This window comes from Peromyscus californicus, unplaced genomic scaffold, assembly GCF_007827085.1.
Source record: "Peromyscus californicus insignis strain IS unplaced genomic scaffold, ASM782708v3 Scaffold_4__1_contigs__length_199733344, whole genome shotgun sequence".
Taxonomy (NCBI): domain Eukaryota; kingdom Metazoa; phylum Chordata; class Mammalia; order Rodentia; family Cricetidae; genus Peromyscus; species Peromyscus californicus.
The window spans coordinates 14,976,974-14,993,122 of NW_026294562.1; the positions used below are offsets into that span (position 1 = coordinate 14,976,974).

Sequence of the window (16,149 nt, forward strand, 5' to 3'; positions counted from 1 at the left end):
TGTCTTTATTTTATTTTATTTTATTTTATTTTATTTTATTTTTGAGAGGACTCTCTGTGTAGCCCTGGCTATCCTGGAATTTGTTCTGTAGACCAGGCTGGCTTCAAACTCAAGAGACCTACCTGCCACTACCTCCCAAGTGCTGGGATCAAAGGTGTGTGCCCTCACACCTGGTTTTGTTTCTTTAATACAACTTCAACTTGGAGCTCTGATGAAGAAGCCCAATCTCCCTTAAACAGGTTTCCTCTCATTTTTCAATTAAGGAGACAGGTGAAGGCTGAGCCTTAGTTTCCGGGTCGGCTACTGTCTGCTAGAAAACATCCTGTGAATGATGCTGTGTTTGCTTCTGTTTGTCCTGACTGTCTCCTTTATCCTCAGGTCCACACTAGAGCCTGGAGACCTGGCTGGTCCCTTCAGCCCCAGCCTCTGCATCTCATGAGGTTTTGTGCGTAGAATCTGTTACAGTTTTGAAATGAAATGTCCTTCACGGTTCACGTGTCGAAGGCCTGGTCCTCAGCCGGTGGCTCTCCTGAGGTGACTAGACCACGGGAACTCAGACTTTGTCAATGAATCAAGCCATTGACATTTAATGGACTATTGGGAGGCGGCTCCTCGCTGGAGGAAGTGGGCTATAGAACCTCCTTCTCACACTCTCTGCTTCCTGCCCACTGTGGGTGGACCGCTCCTCTCTGTACCTCAAGCGCCTGCCATGCTGCCCTGCTCCACCTCAGTCGAGGGACTGTGGACTGAAACCTCAGAAACTGAGCTGAAATAAATCTTTCCCCATTAGGAAACTGTCGTTGGGCAGTTTGCGTAGCTAGGGCCTCTTACAACTTCACAGTCTGACTGGAGTAAAGTGCCCTCCTTCTGTCACGGGAGCACTGCATACCACGCCCCTTAGAGACACCCTGGAATGGCTATCTCCTAGGGAACAGAGGAGCCTCTCAACAGATGCCAGGCAGGCCCCGGCAAGGCTCTCCATTTTCTGTCCTTACTCTGACCTCTGGAGTAGTCCGGATGGCATCTAAGGGGAACAGGGCTTTAAAAAAATGGCATCCAGGTAAGTCAATAACAGCCCTCGCTGCTCTTCCTCCATCCCAGGAAGAAGTGGCTCTCATTCCTCCTACCTTGCTCTCCACCCAGAGCCAGCAAGTTACCTGCAAGGACAGACAGACTATGGGCTAGCTGAGACAAGGAAGTGAATGTTTAATGATTTTCTATGCAAAGTTCCTTGGCCAGGAGCACCGGAGGCCTTGTCCTGACTCAGTCCCTCTACAGTCAACAGCATTTCCCAACTGTCCTGAGCTTGGTCCTAGCTCAGTGCAGGGGACCTGAGTTCTTCCTGGGCCTTCACTGCATGCCTCATACCTAGCTTAGTGCTCCCAACCGAATGTAATGAGGACATGGGGGATGTCCTGTGATATTTAACATGTAGGCACCAAGGATGACATGTGGAGAGTCCCATGTCCAGCGTGGTTACTGCTCCCTCTAGAAGCATGAAGTAGAGTCTGCTCTCACTGGGTCGCTTACCTAAGGGAGCCCCCCTGGGCCCAAAGCCCAGTCAAATACCCACAGTCGCTCCCAATCATTTGCTCTGAGTCTTCATGAAGACACAACTGCCTTGGTTGAGCAAAGAAGTAGTTGATCAGGCAGAGTGGCTTGAACCTCTCATTCCAGCTCCAGAGACTGAGGCAGGAGGATTCGAGGCCAGCCTAGGAAAGGAGAGGGGGCTGCTCTGGTGACTTTCTTCTAAAGAGCACAACATGGAGGGGAGTTAGCTTTTCCTTTTCAACCGGGAAACTGACTGACAGTGGTTGAGCCCGGCACTCAAGGCCAATGGCAACCGTGATGAACCCTTTAGTGATCTGAAAGCAGGTGTGGTGAGTGCTAACTCGGTAGGAACCAGCACAAGAAGTAGAGAATAAAGTCTGGTTATCCTCAAAGGCATGTGTTATAAAACACCAGACTAGGCCACAAGGCCAGACTGTTGACTAGTTACAATAGGAGCCCCAACGACTAAACCAAGCTAAGAACTTGTGGAGTCCAAAATGGCAGTAGAAACAACAAAGGAAAGGGGCATTGTCCCCAAAGAAGAACCACTTTCCATGTAATGCCCTTTGATAAGTGTAATGGTTAGTTTTGGTTGACAGCTTGATTGGATCTAGAATCAACCAAGATACACGCTTCTGGGTGGGTTTGTGAGGATATCTCAAGGAGGGGTCAAGTGAAGAGAGAAGGTCCTCCCCCAGAGTAGGCAGCACCTTCTTGTGTCAGTCCAAATAAAGGAGGTCCTAGCGCAGAGCAGTGCCTTCCCACCTCCCTGCCCGCCTGCCCGCCTGCCTGCCCACCCGCCCGCCTGCCTGCCTGCCCGCCTGCCCACCTGCCTCCCTTCACTTCTTACTAGTGAACTTGCCCATCCCATTGCTGCAGCCATGGCCTCCATCCTTCTCCATCCTTTGCTAACATCAGAACCCAGCTTCTCTGACCTTCCAAAAGGGACCCAAGACCAGCAGCTCTCCAGGAATCACCCAGGCCTTCAGCACCAGATTGGTACTACAAAGGTATCTAGATTCATGGGCTGAGAAAGCTACCAGGCTCTCAGCCTCTTCAACATGCAGATGGCCACTGCTGGACTCCCCAGCCCAATCCTGCAAGCCAAGCTAATAAACGTTCTTTATAATATATATTCATTCTATCAGTTATTTTCCTCTAGAGAATTCTGATGGGTACAGTAAGGTCTCAGAGTCCCTTCATAACCAATCTCAATACACACATCCCACCTCTATCTCTGTCTCTTTGTCTGTCTCTGTCTGTCTGTCTGTCTCCCTCTCGATCAAAACAAAATTTGATTTAAAATTACTGATTGTGCGGAGCTGGAGAGACAGCTTAGAGGTTAAGAGTGCTTGTTGCTCTTGCAGAGGACTGGAATTTGATTCCCACACCTGCATCAGACTGCTCACAACCGCCTGTAACTCCAACTCAAAGGGATCTAATTCCCTGTTCTGGCCTCTGCCAGTACCTGTAACCACTTATGCATACACACACACACACACACACACACACACACACACACACACACACACACACACACACACACACAAATCAAAATAAAGTTTTACTTACTAATTTTGAAGGTCCTGAAAATGAACAATGCCTTAAAGGTTCCACAGGCTTGGCTGTGAAAAGCGGCACTCCTGGTGTGGGTTGTGATGACAGTTACCCTGGTTACTTCGTAGGACCCTGAAGTCCATTTTGCTGCAACCACTGGCTCTTCACTGGAGCCTACATATATAGTTGATGAATGAGTAGAATGGGATAAAGGCTTGGCATCTCTGTCTTCATAGTCTGTCTGTTCCTTTTGCTGCCTTAAGCCTAGCCAATCTCTACTCAGTTCTGCATATGGACACGGTGACCATTTTAAACATGTGTTGCCCAAGGTCATAATTCAGCATTTACTTAGTCTATTGCCCACTGAGATCGGCAGTTGTTTCTTCTTCTGAGCCCTGGGGCTTTCTTAGCCACTCTAATATCTATTGTCCATCAGTCTCATTAAGACACACACCAAACTATGAGGACAGATTATGCAAGACAACGAGGAACTCAGCAGCTCCTAGGGTAAGTCAACCATCCATTGGCCTGAAAACCTCAAGGGGAAGTAAACCTTGCCCGTGACCAGTGGACAATTACTGAATGTGCACACCCCAGAGCAATCAATAAAAGACTGCTGCTGTCTTCTGTTCGGCGGCGAGCAGCAACGCGGTCCCACCCCATCCCCACCTGGTCTCTGCTTTGTTTTGTTGGCTTTTTTGTGGTACTAGAGATCAAACCTAGGTCCCCACAAATGCTAGACGAGCACTCTACCACTGAGACACACCCTCAGACGTTCTTTCAGACAGTGACTTGCTTTGCGGTTCAAGCTGGCCTAGAACCCGTTCGGTAAGCCAGGCTGACCTTACATTTGCATGGATCCCTCTTCATCATGGCTGTGTTCCTCTGGCTCGGGCTGAAAGGCCCAGTGAAGACCCCTCATTCATGCTAGTCTTGTTTCTACAGTTTCAATGCCATTAAATCCTGCCATCCAGAGTCTGGATGGTAAAATGACATACTACCTTTTAGAGCCACAATCTAATCATGAGGGGAACATGGGACAAATTCCAACAAGTCTCCAAATGCGCAACCAGCATCTGTGTGTGTGTGTGTGTGTGTGTGTGTGTGTGTGTGTGTGTGCGTGCGCGCGCGCACGTGTTAACCACAAATATTATGTGCTATCCTAAATGAGGATCCTGATACTAAGAAAAGATACTAGGGTAAACTGAGGAAAATCTAAATTACTACAGACATTAATAACATGGTGTCAGAACTGTCATTGTTGCAAACATTAATGGAAGATGCTAATAACAGAGTAACTGGGGACAGGGGTGTAGTTGAGTGGTACAGCACCTGCCTAGCATGCATGAAGACCCTGATTCAATTACCAGCACCATGAGAAAAAGAACTAGGAAAACTGGGTGTATGGCCTTCATGATATCTGGGGAAGACGGAACTTCAGTTGAGGAACTGTCTCCATCAGACTGGCCTGTGGGCATGTTTGGGAGGCATTCTCCTGATTGTTAATAGATGTTGGAGGGTCCAACTCACTGAAAGGGATACCATCCCTAGGCAGATTGGCCTGAGCTGTATGTAAGAAAGGTAGCTGAATGCGAGCCTGGAGAGAGAGCCAGTAACATCATTCCTCTGTGGTTTCTGCTTCAAGTTCCTGCCTTGGCTCCCCTGGAGAGTGGAGGGTAAGATGAAATAAACCCTTTCCTCCCCAGGTTGCTTTTGGCCATGATGTTTAGTATGGCAACAGAAAAGCAAGCTAGAACAGAACTACAGAAATTCCCTAAACCTTTTCCCAGTAATTTATAAATCTAAAACTGTCCTGAAATAACAAGATTGTTTTAAAAATTATGCCAAAAAGACATTTATTATCAAGCTACAACTTGCAAGGTAGTGGATGGGTGGGGAGAGCCAAACAGGCGTTTTTGGAGTCTGCCCTTTCTGTTCACGTCCCTTGGGCTTGGGTTCATCTTGGCACCCCTTTGCCTGCCAGTAGAAAGAGCCACCACAGATTTAGACTTCACTTTATACAGGTGTTCATAGTTGTTCTGGACCTCCCCAGGACTGAACTTGGAGATGCTGTAAATCTGCGGGGCCTCCTAGAGGTTGAGGCTAGAGAGACTGGAAGCAGCCTCACTGGCTAGCGCCTGGCGCATCCCTGGCCTCAGCAGTTGCCTGAGCAAGAACTGCCTTCCGTCTGCATGTTCATCATGATGATTTGAGTCACGTACTTGTACTTGGCCACGGTGGCCACAGGGCACCAGGTGGGGCTTTCAGCCTATGGGCCACGCACCAGGGGCTCTGTAGCTCAGAGGTCAAGATTTTTTAATAAGTTTTGTCTAAAGAAATGTCTTCCATTTTGTTTTGTTTTGTTGATGCTAACTTCCTTTTTTTTTTTTTTTTTTTTTAACAGTGTCTTGTTTTGTAACCCAGGATATCCTCAAACTCAAGATCTTCCTGTCTCAGTCTCCCAGGTGAAGGGATTACAGGCAGATATCACCATTCCAAACCTAATTTTGTTGTTGTTATTGTTGTTCTTTTGGTGTTTGTTTGTTGACATAGAGTCTCATGGAGCCCAGACTGGCCTAGAATTCACTATGTAGCCAAGAATAACCTCAAATTCCTGATTCTCCTACTCTGCCATCATCTAAGTGCTTGTATTACAAGCAAACACCAGCACATTAACCCAGGGCTCTGAGCACAAAGCAAGCACTTTCCCAACTGAGTTCTACTCTTTTGAAAGTGGTAGTTTAAAGTCAAACACATCTTAAGAGTCCTGGCTCTACCTAGAGTCAACCATGTGACTTTATCCGTCTGTAAAGGGTTAAAATCACTCCTCTAGTGCAAGTCAATGATCATTCAAAGAGTTAAAATAGTGGACGGCTGAGAGGGCTCAGCAGTTAGACGCCGGCTATCAAATTTAACAATCCAAGTTCATTCTCCAGGATCGGTATGGTAGAGGGCGAGAGCTCTCATCTAGGTTGTGGCCTGAACCCCACACGTGCCTGTGTTCCTGAGTGGGTGCAAACACACTAAGCATAATACCATTTTTAAAGTCCAGATAGTTCAGCTGGATGAGGGTGTAAGAGGACATGCCACATAGGCTCTTGAATATTAGCAGTTATCGTATTCCAACTCATTTTCATCTGTTCGTTTATCATTTTGGTTTCTGTTTGCTTCCCACTAGCTCCATGGTGGCAAGCCCCCATCTATCTTTGTACAGTACTGTGTCCTAGAGAAATGTTGGCCACTGCTAGGGCCTAGTATGTGTTTGTTAAATGGACTCCCTCCCCCCCACATCAGAGCATCCTAGGAAACCCTCTTTGACCTAAGCCCTGTGCCCAAGCCCAGAGCACCACCACCCCCAAACTGTGGCTAGAACAAAGACAGCCAGGCCACCTGCCTGCCTCAAAGACGCCTATGTAAGCCTTTGTTCTCAAAGTACCCTGCCTCACCCCACAAGTACCAGCACCTGCTCATTTCCGAACCAGCAGGATTTGGGCAATGACGCCTGATAAGCCAGGCCCACAGGACCACATGGCCTCTGGACTCTGACAGGCTGAGAAATGGCCAAGATCAGCCCAGCCTATCCCCAAAGCCCCACCTTCCTCACAGGCCTGCCCATCTCTATGGACTGGCCCAGCTCTGTCTGTGCCACGAGGCCTGACCACTGGCTAGCTCATGCCCCTCTGTCCCTGAAGTAGGTTTCCCAGATGTTACCAAGGAGACTTGCATCCTGCCCAGGGTTGCCAAAGCAACCAGCTCAGTGAGAAGCAGCCCCTCAGCCTCTAGCCTGTGGGTGTGCAGGTCCAGGAATGAGATAATCACAGATTAACAGGAACCAGCCCCAGCCAGCTGCACACCAGGGCAAAGGCAAACCCTGGCATCCGCTCGGCAGTACCCAATTCCTGATCCCCTCCCCCCTTCCTCCATCTGTTCCTGCCTTTGCCTGTCTTGCCTCTACCTTGGACTCTGTAAAGCCAATGGCTGGTATTGATGCGCCAACTATGAGAGTTACGCTACCGGCTGTGGGTCAGTGGCCTTATAAGAAGATGTGTGTACACACTGAGGAAGGGCCAGTTGAGGACCCAATAAGAAGGAGGCGTGTACAAGACAAGAAAGGGGCTCTGACCAGAACCTACCCTGGTATAGACCGCCAGCCTTCAGCCGGGTGAGAGACACGTTGCTGCTGTCTAAGCCTTCGGACAGTGGTCTTCTGTTATGTATTGGTATTGGTTGCCTGGGCAGACCGTTCCAGGAACAATGAAAAGTCCCAGGAAGGAGAAATGCTTCTAAGGCTTTTCTTCTCTTCTCCTTGTGACCTTCCATGTCCTAGGGCAGAAACTCAGAGAAGAAAACACCAGCCTTACATTTACTGAGCGAGTGAAGGAATTCATTTTTATTGAAGGCACCATGATAAGTAGGGCTTCGTTTTTTAAACAATTTTTGTTGCTGTTGTTGTTGTTTTTATTTGTGTGTCTGTTTGAGTACATGCTGCATGTGAAGGCAAGGAGGCTATAAGAAAGAGCTCTCGTACAGATAGTTGTGAGCTGACCAACATGGCTGCTGGGAGCCAAAGTCACTGAGGAAGTTGTGAGGGGCTGGAGGTTGGGGATTCTGAACTAGCAAGTCATCCTAGATGTACTTTGGCTTACAAAGGGAGGGACCATCAAGAGCCTTTCTTACACTTTCCTCCCTCTGGGGCTCTGCCTTGTCTCTTTCCTATAACTGAAGAGAAAACCAACAGGACAGTGGTTACAGTGGTGTGGTGGTTGAAATCGGAACGGCCCCCACAGGCTCAGATATTTGAATGCGTAGTCACCATGGTGTGGCACTATGTGAGACTGATTAGGAGGTATGACCTTGTTGGAGCAAATGTGGCCTTGTTGGAGGAAGTTTGTCCCTAGGGGTGGGCTTTGAGGTTTCAAAAGCCCATGCCAGGCCCAGTCTCAGCTTCTCTCCCTCCCCCACCCCCACCAACTGCAGATCAGGACGTAGCTCTCAGCTACTGCTCCAGTGTCTGCCTGCATGCCGCCATGCTCCCCACCATGATGATCATGGACTAACCCTCTGAAGCTGTAAGCGAGCCCCCAATTAAATGCTCTTTTATAAGAGTTGCCTTGGTCATGGTGTCTCCTCACAGCAACGGAACAGCCACCAAGACAAGCAGCAAACCCTAACATCTAAGGATCCTGGGTTTGAGTTCCAGCTCCAGGCATCTCTTCCCCAACCACCCTCAACCCCAAGGTGGGTTCTCACTCTGTAGACCAGGCTGGCCTCACACTCAGAGATCTGCCTGCTTCTGCCTCCTGAGTGCTGGATTACAGGTGTGCACCACTGTGCCCATCATATTTTTTACTATTACATGTATTTATCCATGGGAGGGTGTGTCACATCATGTTGTGAAGGTCAGAAAACAATGGGCAGGGTCAGTTCTCTCCTTCCACTCTGTGGGTTCTGGATCAAGTCATCAGGCTTGACAGCAAACACCCCATCTGCCCTTCCATTCATTTCTAACAGATCTAGGAAAGGTTACTCAACTTCTCTCGGCCTCTTTTCCCCATCTATAAAATGCCTTGGTATATCGTCAGGAGAGTATTGATGGAAAAATCTACATAGAAAGTACTTGGCAGACCGTCACCACCCAATACATGACTGCTACCGTAACTATTACTATGGCAATTAGCAAACAGAATTTTAAGGTAAAGCTGAACTGAAAACTGACAGGGGAGGTAGGTGGCTGTTCACCCCAGCCTCTCTGACATCTAGGGTGACCAAGGAGGCCACCAGGCACCCCTGGTCTCTGTGCTGCAGCGGGAGTGGGGGTGGGGGGGTGGATGAGCTCACATAGTCTGCCAACGTCGTGGCAACTAAGGAAAGAGCCCAGACAGCCATGGAAATGTCTGAGTTCGATGAAGAATGGAAGCTTTGACTATCTGATTATGGCTGTGGCAGCCACTGTGGATGGCGGAGGACCAAGGATCCTCACAGTAGAATCACTCTCAGGACAGAGGCAGAAGATAGCAGCTGGGCCAGGTGTGATGCTGCACGCCTGTAATCCCAGGACTCGAGAGGCTGAGGCAGGAGAACTGTCGAGTAAGAAGGCAGCCTAGGCTTCATAGGCCAATCTGGGCTACAGAATGAGACCTTCTCTTAGAACATACAAGGGCTGGTGAGATGGCTCAGCAGGTAGACACTTGCCACCAAGCCTGACTACCTAAATTGGATCCCCAGGACCCACGTGATAGAATAAAACGGACCCACATTCTCTCTCTCTCTCTCTCTCTCTCTCTCTCTCTCTCTCTCTCTCTCTCTCTCTCATTTTCCCTCCCTTCCCCGCCCCCACACTCACAAATAAATATGAAAAACAAACAAGCAAAACACAGCAAGGCAGGAGGATCAGAAGTTCATGGCCAGCCTCAGCTACATAACAAGGTGGAAGCCAGCCTCAGCTACATAACAAGGTAGAAGCCAGCCTCAGCTACATAACAAGGTAGAAGCCAGCCTCAGCTACATGAGGCCTTGTCTCAAACAAACAAACAAACAAACAAACAAACAAAGCAGCTATCACAGTATCTGGCGTGAGGACCCAGATCAGGGAAATAGCAGCAGGAATATAAGGCACAAAGCTAGCTAGGACCTGGTCCAGGGAGACCCACCCTCCACCCTCCACCCAGAGGCAGGGAGGAAGTTGAAGATCCTCGAGGAAGTTCTCCACTCTGACCCAGAATCAAGACTCCTTAGGTGGGTCAGGAGCTCCTCCCTCGAGGAGACAGAAACACCAGGTGTCTAGCTAGCATTAGAGCCTGGGGGAGGGAGAGGGAGCCCTGCCACTGTCCTAAGCACTACTTAGTGAGGTGACCAATTCAAGAAGTGTTATATTTTTAAAGCCGGCCAATCCTTACATCCCCAAACAACTGAAAATAAAAATTCAAGCAAAAAAACCAACACTCAGAGGTTGGAGAGATGGCTCAGTGGTTCAGAGCACTTGCTGCTCTTGCAGAGGACCCAGGTTTAGTTCCCAGTACACAGATGGTAGTAGCTCACAACTCTAACTCCAGTTCCAGGAGCTCTGACACCCTCCTCTGGCCTCCTCAGGCACTTGGCATGCACATGGTGCATATACATACATGCAGTCAAACAGTCATATACACATATAAAAAATAATACAATATTAATTTTTTTAAAAAAACCTATATGGAAATGTTCATAGTACCATTACTCATAATAATCAAATGTTGGAAACAACTCAAATGTCCACCAATTGATAAATATGTGAACATAACGTGGCTTAGTCACACAATGGAATATTACTTGATTACAAAAAAAAAGAGAGACATACTACATCATGGATGAAGCTCGAAAATATCATGTCAAGTCAAAGAAGCCCAACAAAAAAGACCAGTTATTATGATTCTATTTATATGAACTGCCCATGATAGACAAGTTCACAGAGACAGGAAATGGACTGGGGGTTGCCAGGGAGTCAGGGGCAGCAGGAGTAGCTGCCTATTGGTCACAGGGTTTCCTTTGGAGGCAATGAAAATCTCCTGGAACTGGATAGATGCAGCCTATCATTGCACAATACTATAAATGAAGTAAATGCCACTAAATTACAAGCATTGAATGGTAAATTTCACATCATGTAAATTTTATTGCAGTGACATTTTTAGAAGGTAGGAGGTGGCTCACCCACTCTCCGTCCGTGGGTGACCCCTGGGCTGAGTACCTTCTCCGCAAAGCTTTCTCAATGGTCTGTCCCTCCACACTCAGCGGGGAATGAGGAAGCACTTAGAAAGAGCTGGAAGAGGAGGGAGATCTCATTCCGTGTTTTTCAGTAGGAAGCATGAATCCCCTCCCTAGGCACCCTGCACCTCTCACTGAGAATACACACACACACACACACACACTCCAGGCCTTGTCCCTCCGCTACCCACACACCATAGGATTCCAGTGCATCCCTTGCCACGCACTTCCTGCAGCTCCCCCATGCCCAGCCCAGACTTTCCCTGACATCCCTTCCATCTCTGACCTTGGCACACAGACCTGGGCTGTCAATAACCCAACTGTGCAAGCATGTGTCTCCACGCCTCCCTCCATCTTGACTTTCCAAGAGCATCAGCACATGACAGCCTATGATGCCAAGAATATTAACCTCGACACACAATTCCTCAGGCACTGTCAGTCGGTCCTAAGCCCAGAACTACACCTGGCTTCCCCCAGATGCTCCAAGATTGATGCTTTTTAGACCAAAAGGGGATTATCAGTCATGTGTCTCCAGGAAAAGACCAACCTCTACCCCTGACAGGGAAAAGTGGAATCCACTTCACATCAGCCTCACCGGTGGAACTTCTGACAGCTCCCTGTTACGACAGCTCCCAGCAGCTGTTTTAATTAAATTGGTAAGGAACCAATGGGCTGAGCAGAAAAGAGACTCGGTTCCTCTGCTGCCAGCGAATTTCTAGATGGGCACTGCTAAAATCACAACTGGATGCTGGCTGAGTGCAGAACACTGGGTGGGCAGCTGAAATCATGGTCCTGGGGCTGGTGGAATCACGGTCCTGGGTCAACACCAACACAATTAGAATAGAATTCTGGGTGGCCACTAATCTACCAGAAGGGATGCCCATGGCAGGGTTGACATGGGTAGAAGGGAATTTGTAGTGAACACAGAATAAATATGATAGCTTTCTTTTAGTTCTGGTGTGTGTGTGTGTATTCACACGTGGGGGGAGGGGTGCCAACTAGGCCAAAATATTGTATCATATCCCCAGAACTGAAGTTACAGGTGGTTGTGAGCTGTCCAATGTAGGTGCTAGGAACCAAACTCTGGTCCTCTGAGAAAGCAGCAAGTGCCCTTAACCACTGGGCCATCTTTCCAGGCCCCAAGGGTGACCACTTTCTTAGGAAAGAAAAATAGGATCAAGTACCTAGAAGTCAGGCTAAGGAGGAAGGCAGGCAGACTCAAGGATGTGTATTCTCAGACATTCCCATTCGCACCCTCCCTCTCCCTCCCTCCCATCCTTCATCCCCTCTTCCCCACTCCCTTCCTTCCCTCCCTCCCTTCCTTCCTTCCCTCCCTCCTTCCCTTCCTTTCTCCTTCCATCCTTTCTTTCTCCTCCCTTCCTTTCTTCCTTCTTTGACAATGACTCACTAGCCCAGGCCTCAAACTCACACTCATCTGCCCCAGCCTCCCAAGTGCTGGGATATCAGGTGTGTGTTACCAGATATGTGAATGAGTACAGGAAAGCAGGGACCCCTCTCCTATCTTCTCCTGCCTTCTGACAAAGACACAGAGATCTCACATCCCCCCCCATAAACCTAGATGTTAGGTAAAAAGGTGTACAGTTCCTGGGGACTCCTCCAGGCTTCCATGGAGCCAGGAAAAGAACAGTCTCTTTTAGAGGGGCAGGCTATGAGTGCTGAACAAGGTCAATTCGCCAGCCCTCAGCAAACTCCTGCCCTTGAAAACAGTGCTCAGCTTTGCCCCTCAAACTGATCTGCTAAGTAATTGGACAAATCAGTGTGCTTTTTTCTTTTTCTTCTCATTTGCAAGGGAAGAAATTTATCCAGATGATGCCCATAGATTCCTTCCTCATTAACAATCTCTTCTTGGTGCTTGGAAACAGTCTTTACACATGCTGACACCAAGAGTCTATTTATTCATGTATTTATTTAGCAGCACCGAGGACTGAATCCAGCCCTTCACTCATATTAGGCAAGCACTCTACCACTGTTCTAGCCCCAGCCCATGGCGGCTCATTTGTAATTATAAAATAATGCTTCTGCAGGTAAATAGATGGAACTGGAAAAATTATACTGTGGCAAACCATCTACAGGAAAATAAATGCACGATTCTCCTTCATATGTGGGTTATAACTGAATATCTCTAAGTTTGTGGGTTCAGTGTAGAGTTGATGTGGAGGCCAGGAATCTAGAAAGAGGCCCTTGGAAGGGGATTCCTTAAGAAAGGGTGGGTAGTAGATCTAGTTAATATGAACGTGAGAGAGGAAGTGAAGAAGTTTAAGTAGGAAAGAGGCAGGGGCATGTGGAGATAAGGGGGCAGCGGGGAGGAACTACTAAAACAAAGGGGATATGAAAACGCCTTGGAAACCCCCAGTCTTATAACCAAACTTCTCTAAGTTGGAAGGGAGATATCCTACATGGCTGGGAACAAACAGGCAAAAATGGTGCCTCGTATGGGATAACTCCTTAGGAGTTGGTCGGGGAAGCCCTAGAGGCCCCTAAAACAATACAAGCTCTTGCCATCCCTCTTGGAGGCCCACCAGAACTAGATGATAAGACCCTGCTGCTGAAGATACACCTTGGCTGCATGAAATAAAGAGATCAAGCTGGAACTGATGTGGAGTCCTCTTCCCCATGGCAAACTTTCATAGTGCTGAAAGTACTATCCAAGCTGCTGTGGGGAGATAGGGTATCAGCGGTCTTACCAAGCTGTGAGTCCTATAAACTATGATCCTGCCAAACTGTGAGGCAAGACAGGCCCACTCGTGCAATCACGGCTCAACTGTTACAGAAGTAACCAACCACTTTATGCTCTGATTCGAGACCCACTCCACAGGAGGGAATCTGTACTCAGTATTGTTCAACACCTGCTAAAGCCCCTTGTCACAGAACCTAGAGGGCCTGTGGTTCAGCTAAAATGACATAGTGTCAAACTACCTTCTAAATGTATATGTTTATACCCATAGACAATTACCACACTCAGCTTTACCTTAATCAGAGAATTCTTTCCAGTGAACTGTGATGGACGAAAAGATCTATGGCTTGTAGATGAATTTCTAAACGGTCTTATTAAATAAAAAAAAAAAAACACGGAGCCAAATATAGGGGTGAAAACCTTAGAGATCAGGGAAATAGTGAAAGCCACCAACCACCTTACCTCACCAGCTCTGTAGCCTCCCAAATGCCACGACTTCCTGTATACTCAGGCTTTTATTGCCTTGCTGTCCTGTCCTCTCACTGGATCTTAGCCCAACTACCTCACTTCCTTGTTACTGCCTGTCTGTACAGACCTCCAGGTCTCTATGGCTGGTACTGGGATTAAAGGTGTGTGTCACCACGCTTGGCTCTGTTCCCTAGTATGGCCTTGAACACACAGAGACCCTGCCTGCCACGTGAATGGATTAAGGGCGTGTGCTACTGTTTACTTAATGGCTTGCTATTTCCTCTGATCTCCAGACAAACTTTATTTATTAACATACAAATAAAATATCATCACATTTCAACACAAATAAATATCACCACATTGGCTTCACAAGGTGCTGAGAATAAGTGACAGTTGAATGCTCAGCCCCAAATAAGACATTTGTATCATTCCCTCCAAGGCTTAGGGAACATTAAGGAAGAGAGGCAGAAAGACTATAAGAGACTCAGTATGGGAAGGACTGTGAAATGCCATCTTCTGGGAAGTACATAGTCACTGCAATCATGAACACTCTCCACAACTAGAGTACTGCACTGGGTCTGAACAAAAATGAGCCATCAACAGCCAGCTGCGCACTGGGGAGGGCTCAGAGGGCTCCACCCCTCACTGCCTAACTATTTCCTACAGACAGATCCAGGGAAAGGGACAATCGCTGCCTTCAGGGGTGCATCCACTAGGGACCCCACCAGACTCCAATGCATAGCCCCAACCCACAGAGCACACAGATGGCCCCGGATTAAAAAAAAAAAAAAGGTGGGGGGGCTACAACAAAATAAAAAATCATGAACCTAGGAAAAAAAACAGGTAGGGAAGAGGGAGGGCTCATAAATGTGGGTGGAAAATAGAAGAGGCTGAGGGGAGAGGGTAAGCAGGATGCGTTATATGCATGTATGAAACTAGCTTAAAAAAATGTGTGTCTATTGCACACATTTTAGAAAAGAAAATGTAAATAAAAAGGAAGGACATTGCATGTGATTCATCACCTAGAGCCCTTAAGAAATGTTCCCTTTGACTCTTGTTTTGAGATTGTTGGGTTTTCCTTCTTATTCACATAACTGCTCTTTAACAAAATGGGGAGCACAAAGGCAGGGATCACAAAGTCTTTATAGCTTTGCATACTGTTCTTATGCTACAAGCACGTCCCCCAAGTCATCAGAGTCTTTGAAAACACAATCCTCCCCCAAGGGGTGATACCAAGATTCCTTAGGCATTTACTTGTTCTCCTAGGCTAAATGATACCACCATGAGCATCCTAGCCTAATGATGCGTTACCACCTGCATCTCCATTTCCTCACATTGGTTCTTCTCTGAGGAACTACCAGGTCAGTAAACATGACTCCAGGAGGGCCTGTGCATGTATCACCACATTAACTTCCATAAATCCACCAAGACCCACCGATTTTCCTGAGCAGAGTGGAGGTGAAATTCTGAAAGACAGAGTTAGAATGCAGGACGGCGGTTTGTCTATCATTTCTTCTCCATCTTGAAGTTAACTGCCTAGCAAGACAGGAGACAGAGTTCTGAGCCTTTAGGGCCCAAAGCCTGACTCTGTTTCTGGCTCTTACTGGCTCTGGAAACTGAAACAAACCCCAGGTCCCCTCATCTATGAAATGGATATGATTACTTCTGCTGACTAACCAGAGAATCCTCTGCACTTCCTGAAAAGATGTCTGTGAACAGCCTTTGTAAACACCAAGGCTCTGGGCTAAAGGACACTACTACTACCCTAGTCTTATCCCAAGAGACTGAGAAGTGGGCTTTTGTTTTTTTGTTTGTTTGCTTGTTTCGTGTTGTGTGTTTTAATTGTTGTTGTTTGGTCATTGTGCCCCTAGAACTACACGCAACTGGCTCCGACAAGGATGGGAAAGCAGCTTTCCGGAGAGAATCAGCTGGGTTCAAGCGCCTGGGAGAACCTAGCAGCATCTTCCAAAGGTCAGAGACGTGTTGGAAGCTGTGAGGCCCGGGGCTGAGCTTAGGGCCTCCCCAGAGGATGCTGGGCGGATGGAGGGACATAACAAACATTCCTGGTGAAGGTACATCCATTTCGAAGCTCCCTACCCCTCTTTCTAGGGTTCAGGCCAGATAATTTGTCTTTAGGTGAA

The 16,149-nt window shown here is 47.7% G+C and overlaps 1 protein-coding gene and 1 long non-coding RNA gene across 4 annotated transcripts in view; one reads left to right on the forward strand and one right to left on the reverse strand.

The window, feature by feature from the left end:
• The window catches only part of Neurl1 (neuralized E3 ubiquitin protein ligase 1), an 81,914-nt gene that overhangs the window by 64,886 nt on the left and 879 nt on the right, over positions 1-16,149 (reverse strand). The window contains exon 1 of one of the 3 annotated variants that reach the window (XM_052760849.1): positions 7,242-7,443. The exons of the other annotated variants lie outside the window; for them this stretch is intronic. Coding sequence (XP_052616809.1) covers positions 7,242-7,428 — 187 coding nt within the window. The 5' untranslated portion in view covers positions 7,429-7,443. Of the gene's footprint in view, positions 1-7,241; positions 7,444-16,149 lie in introns of those variants that run through there. 3 annotated transcript variants of the gene reach the window in all.
• LOC128124500 (uncharacterized) lies at positions 47-3,086 on the forward strand. Its single transcript, XR_008222895.1, has 2 exons — positions 47-1,060; positions 2,431-3,086. It is a non-coding gene; the product is annotated as an uncharacterized LOC128124500 (long non-coding RNA).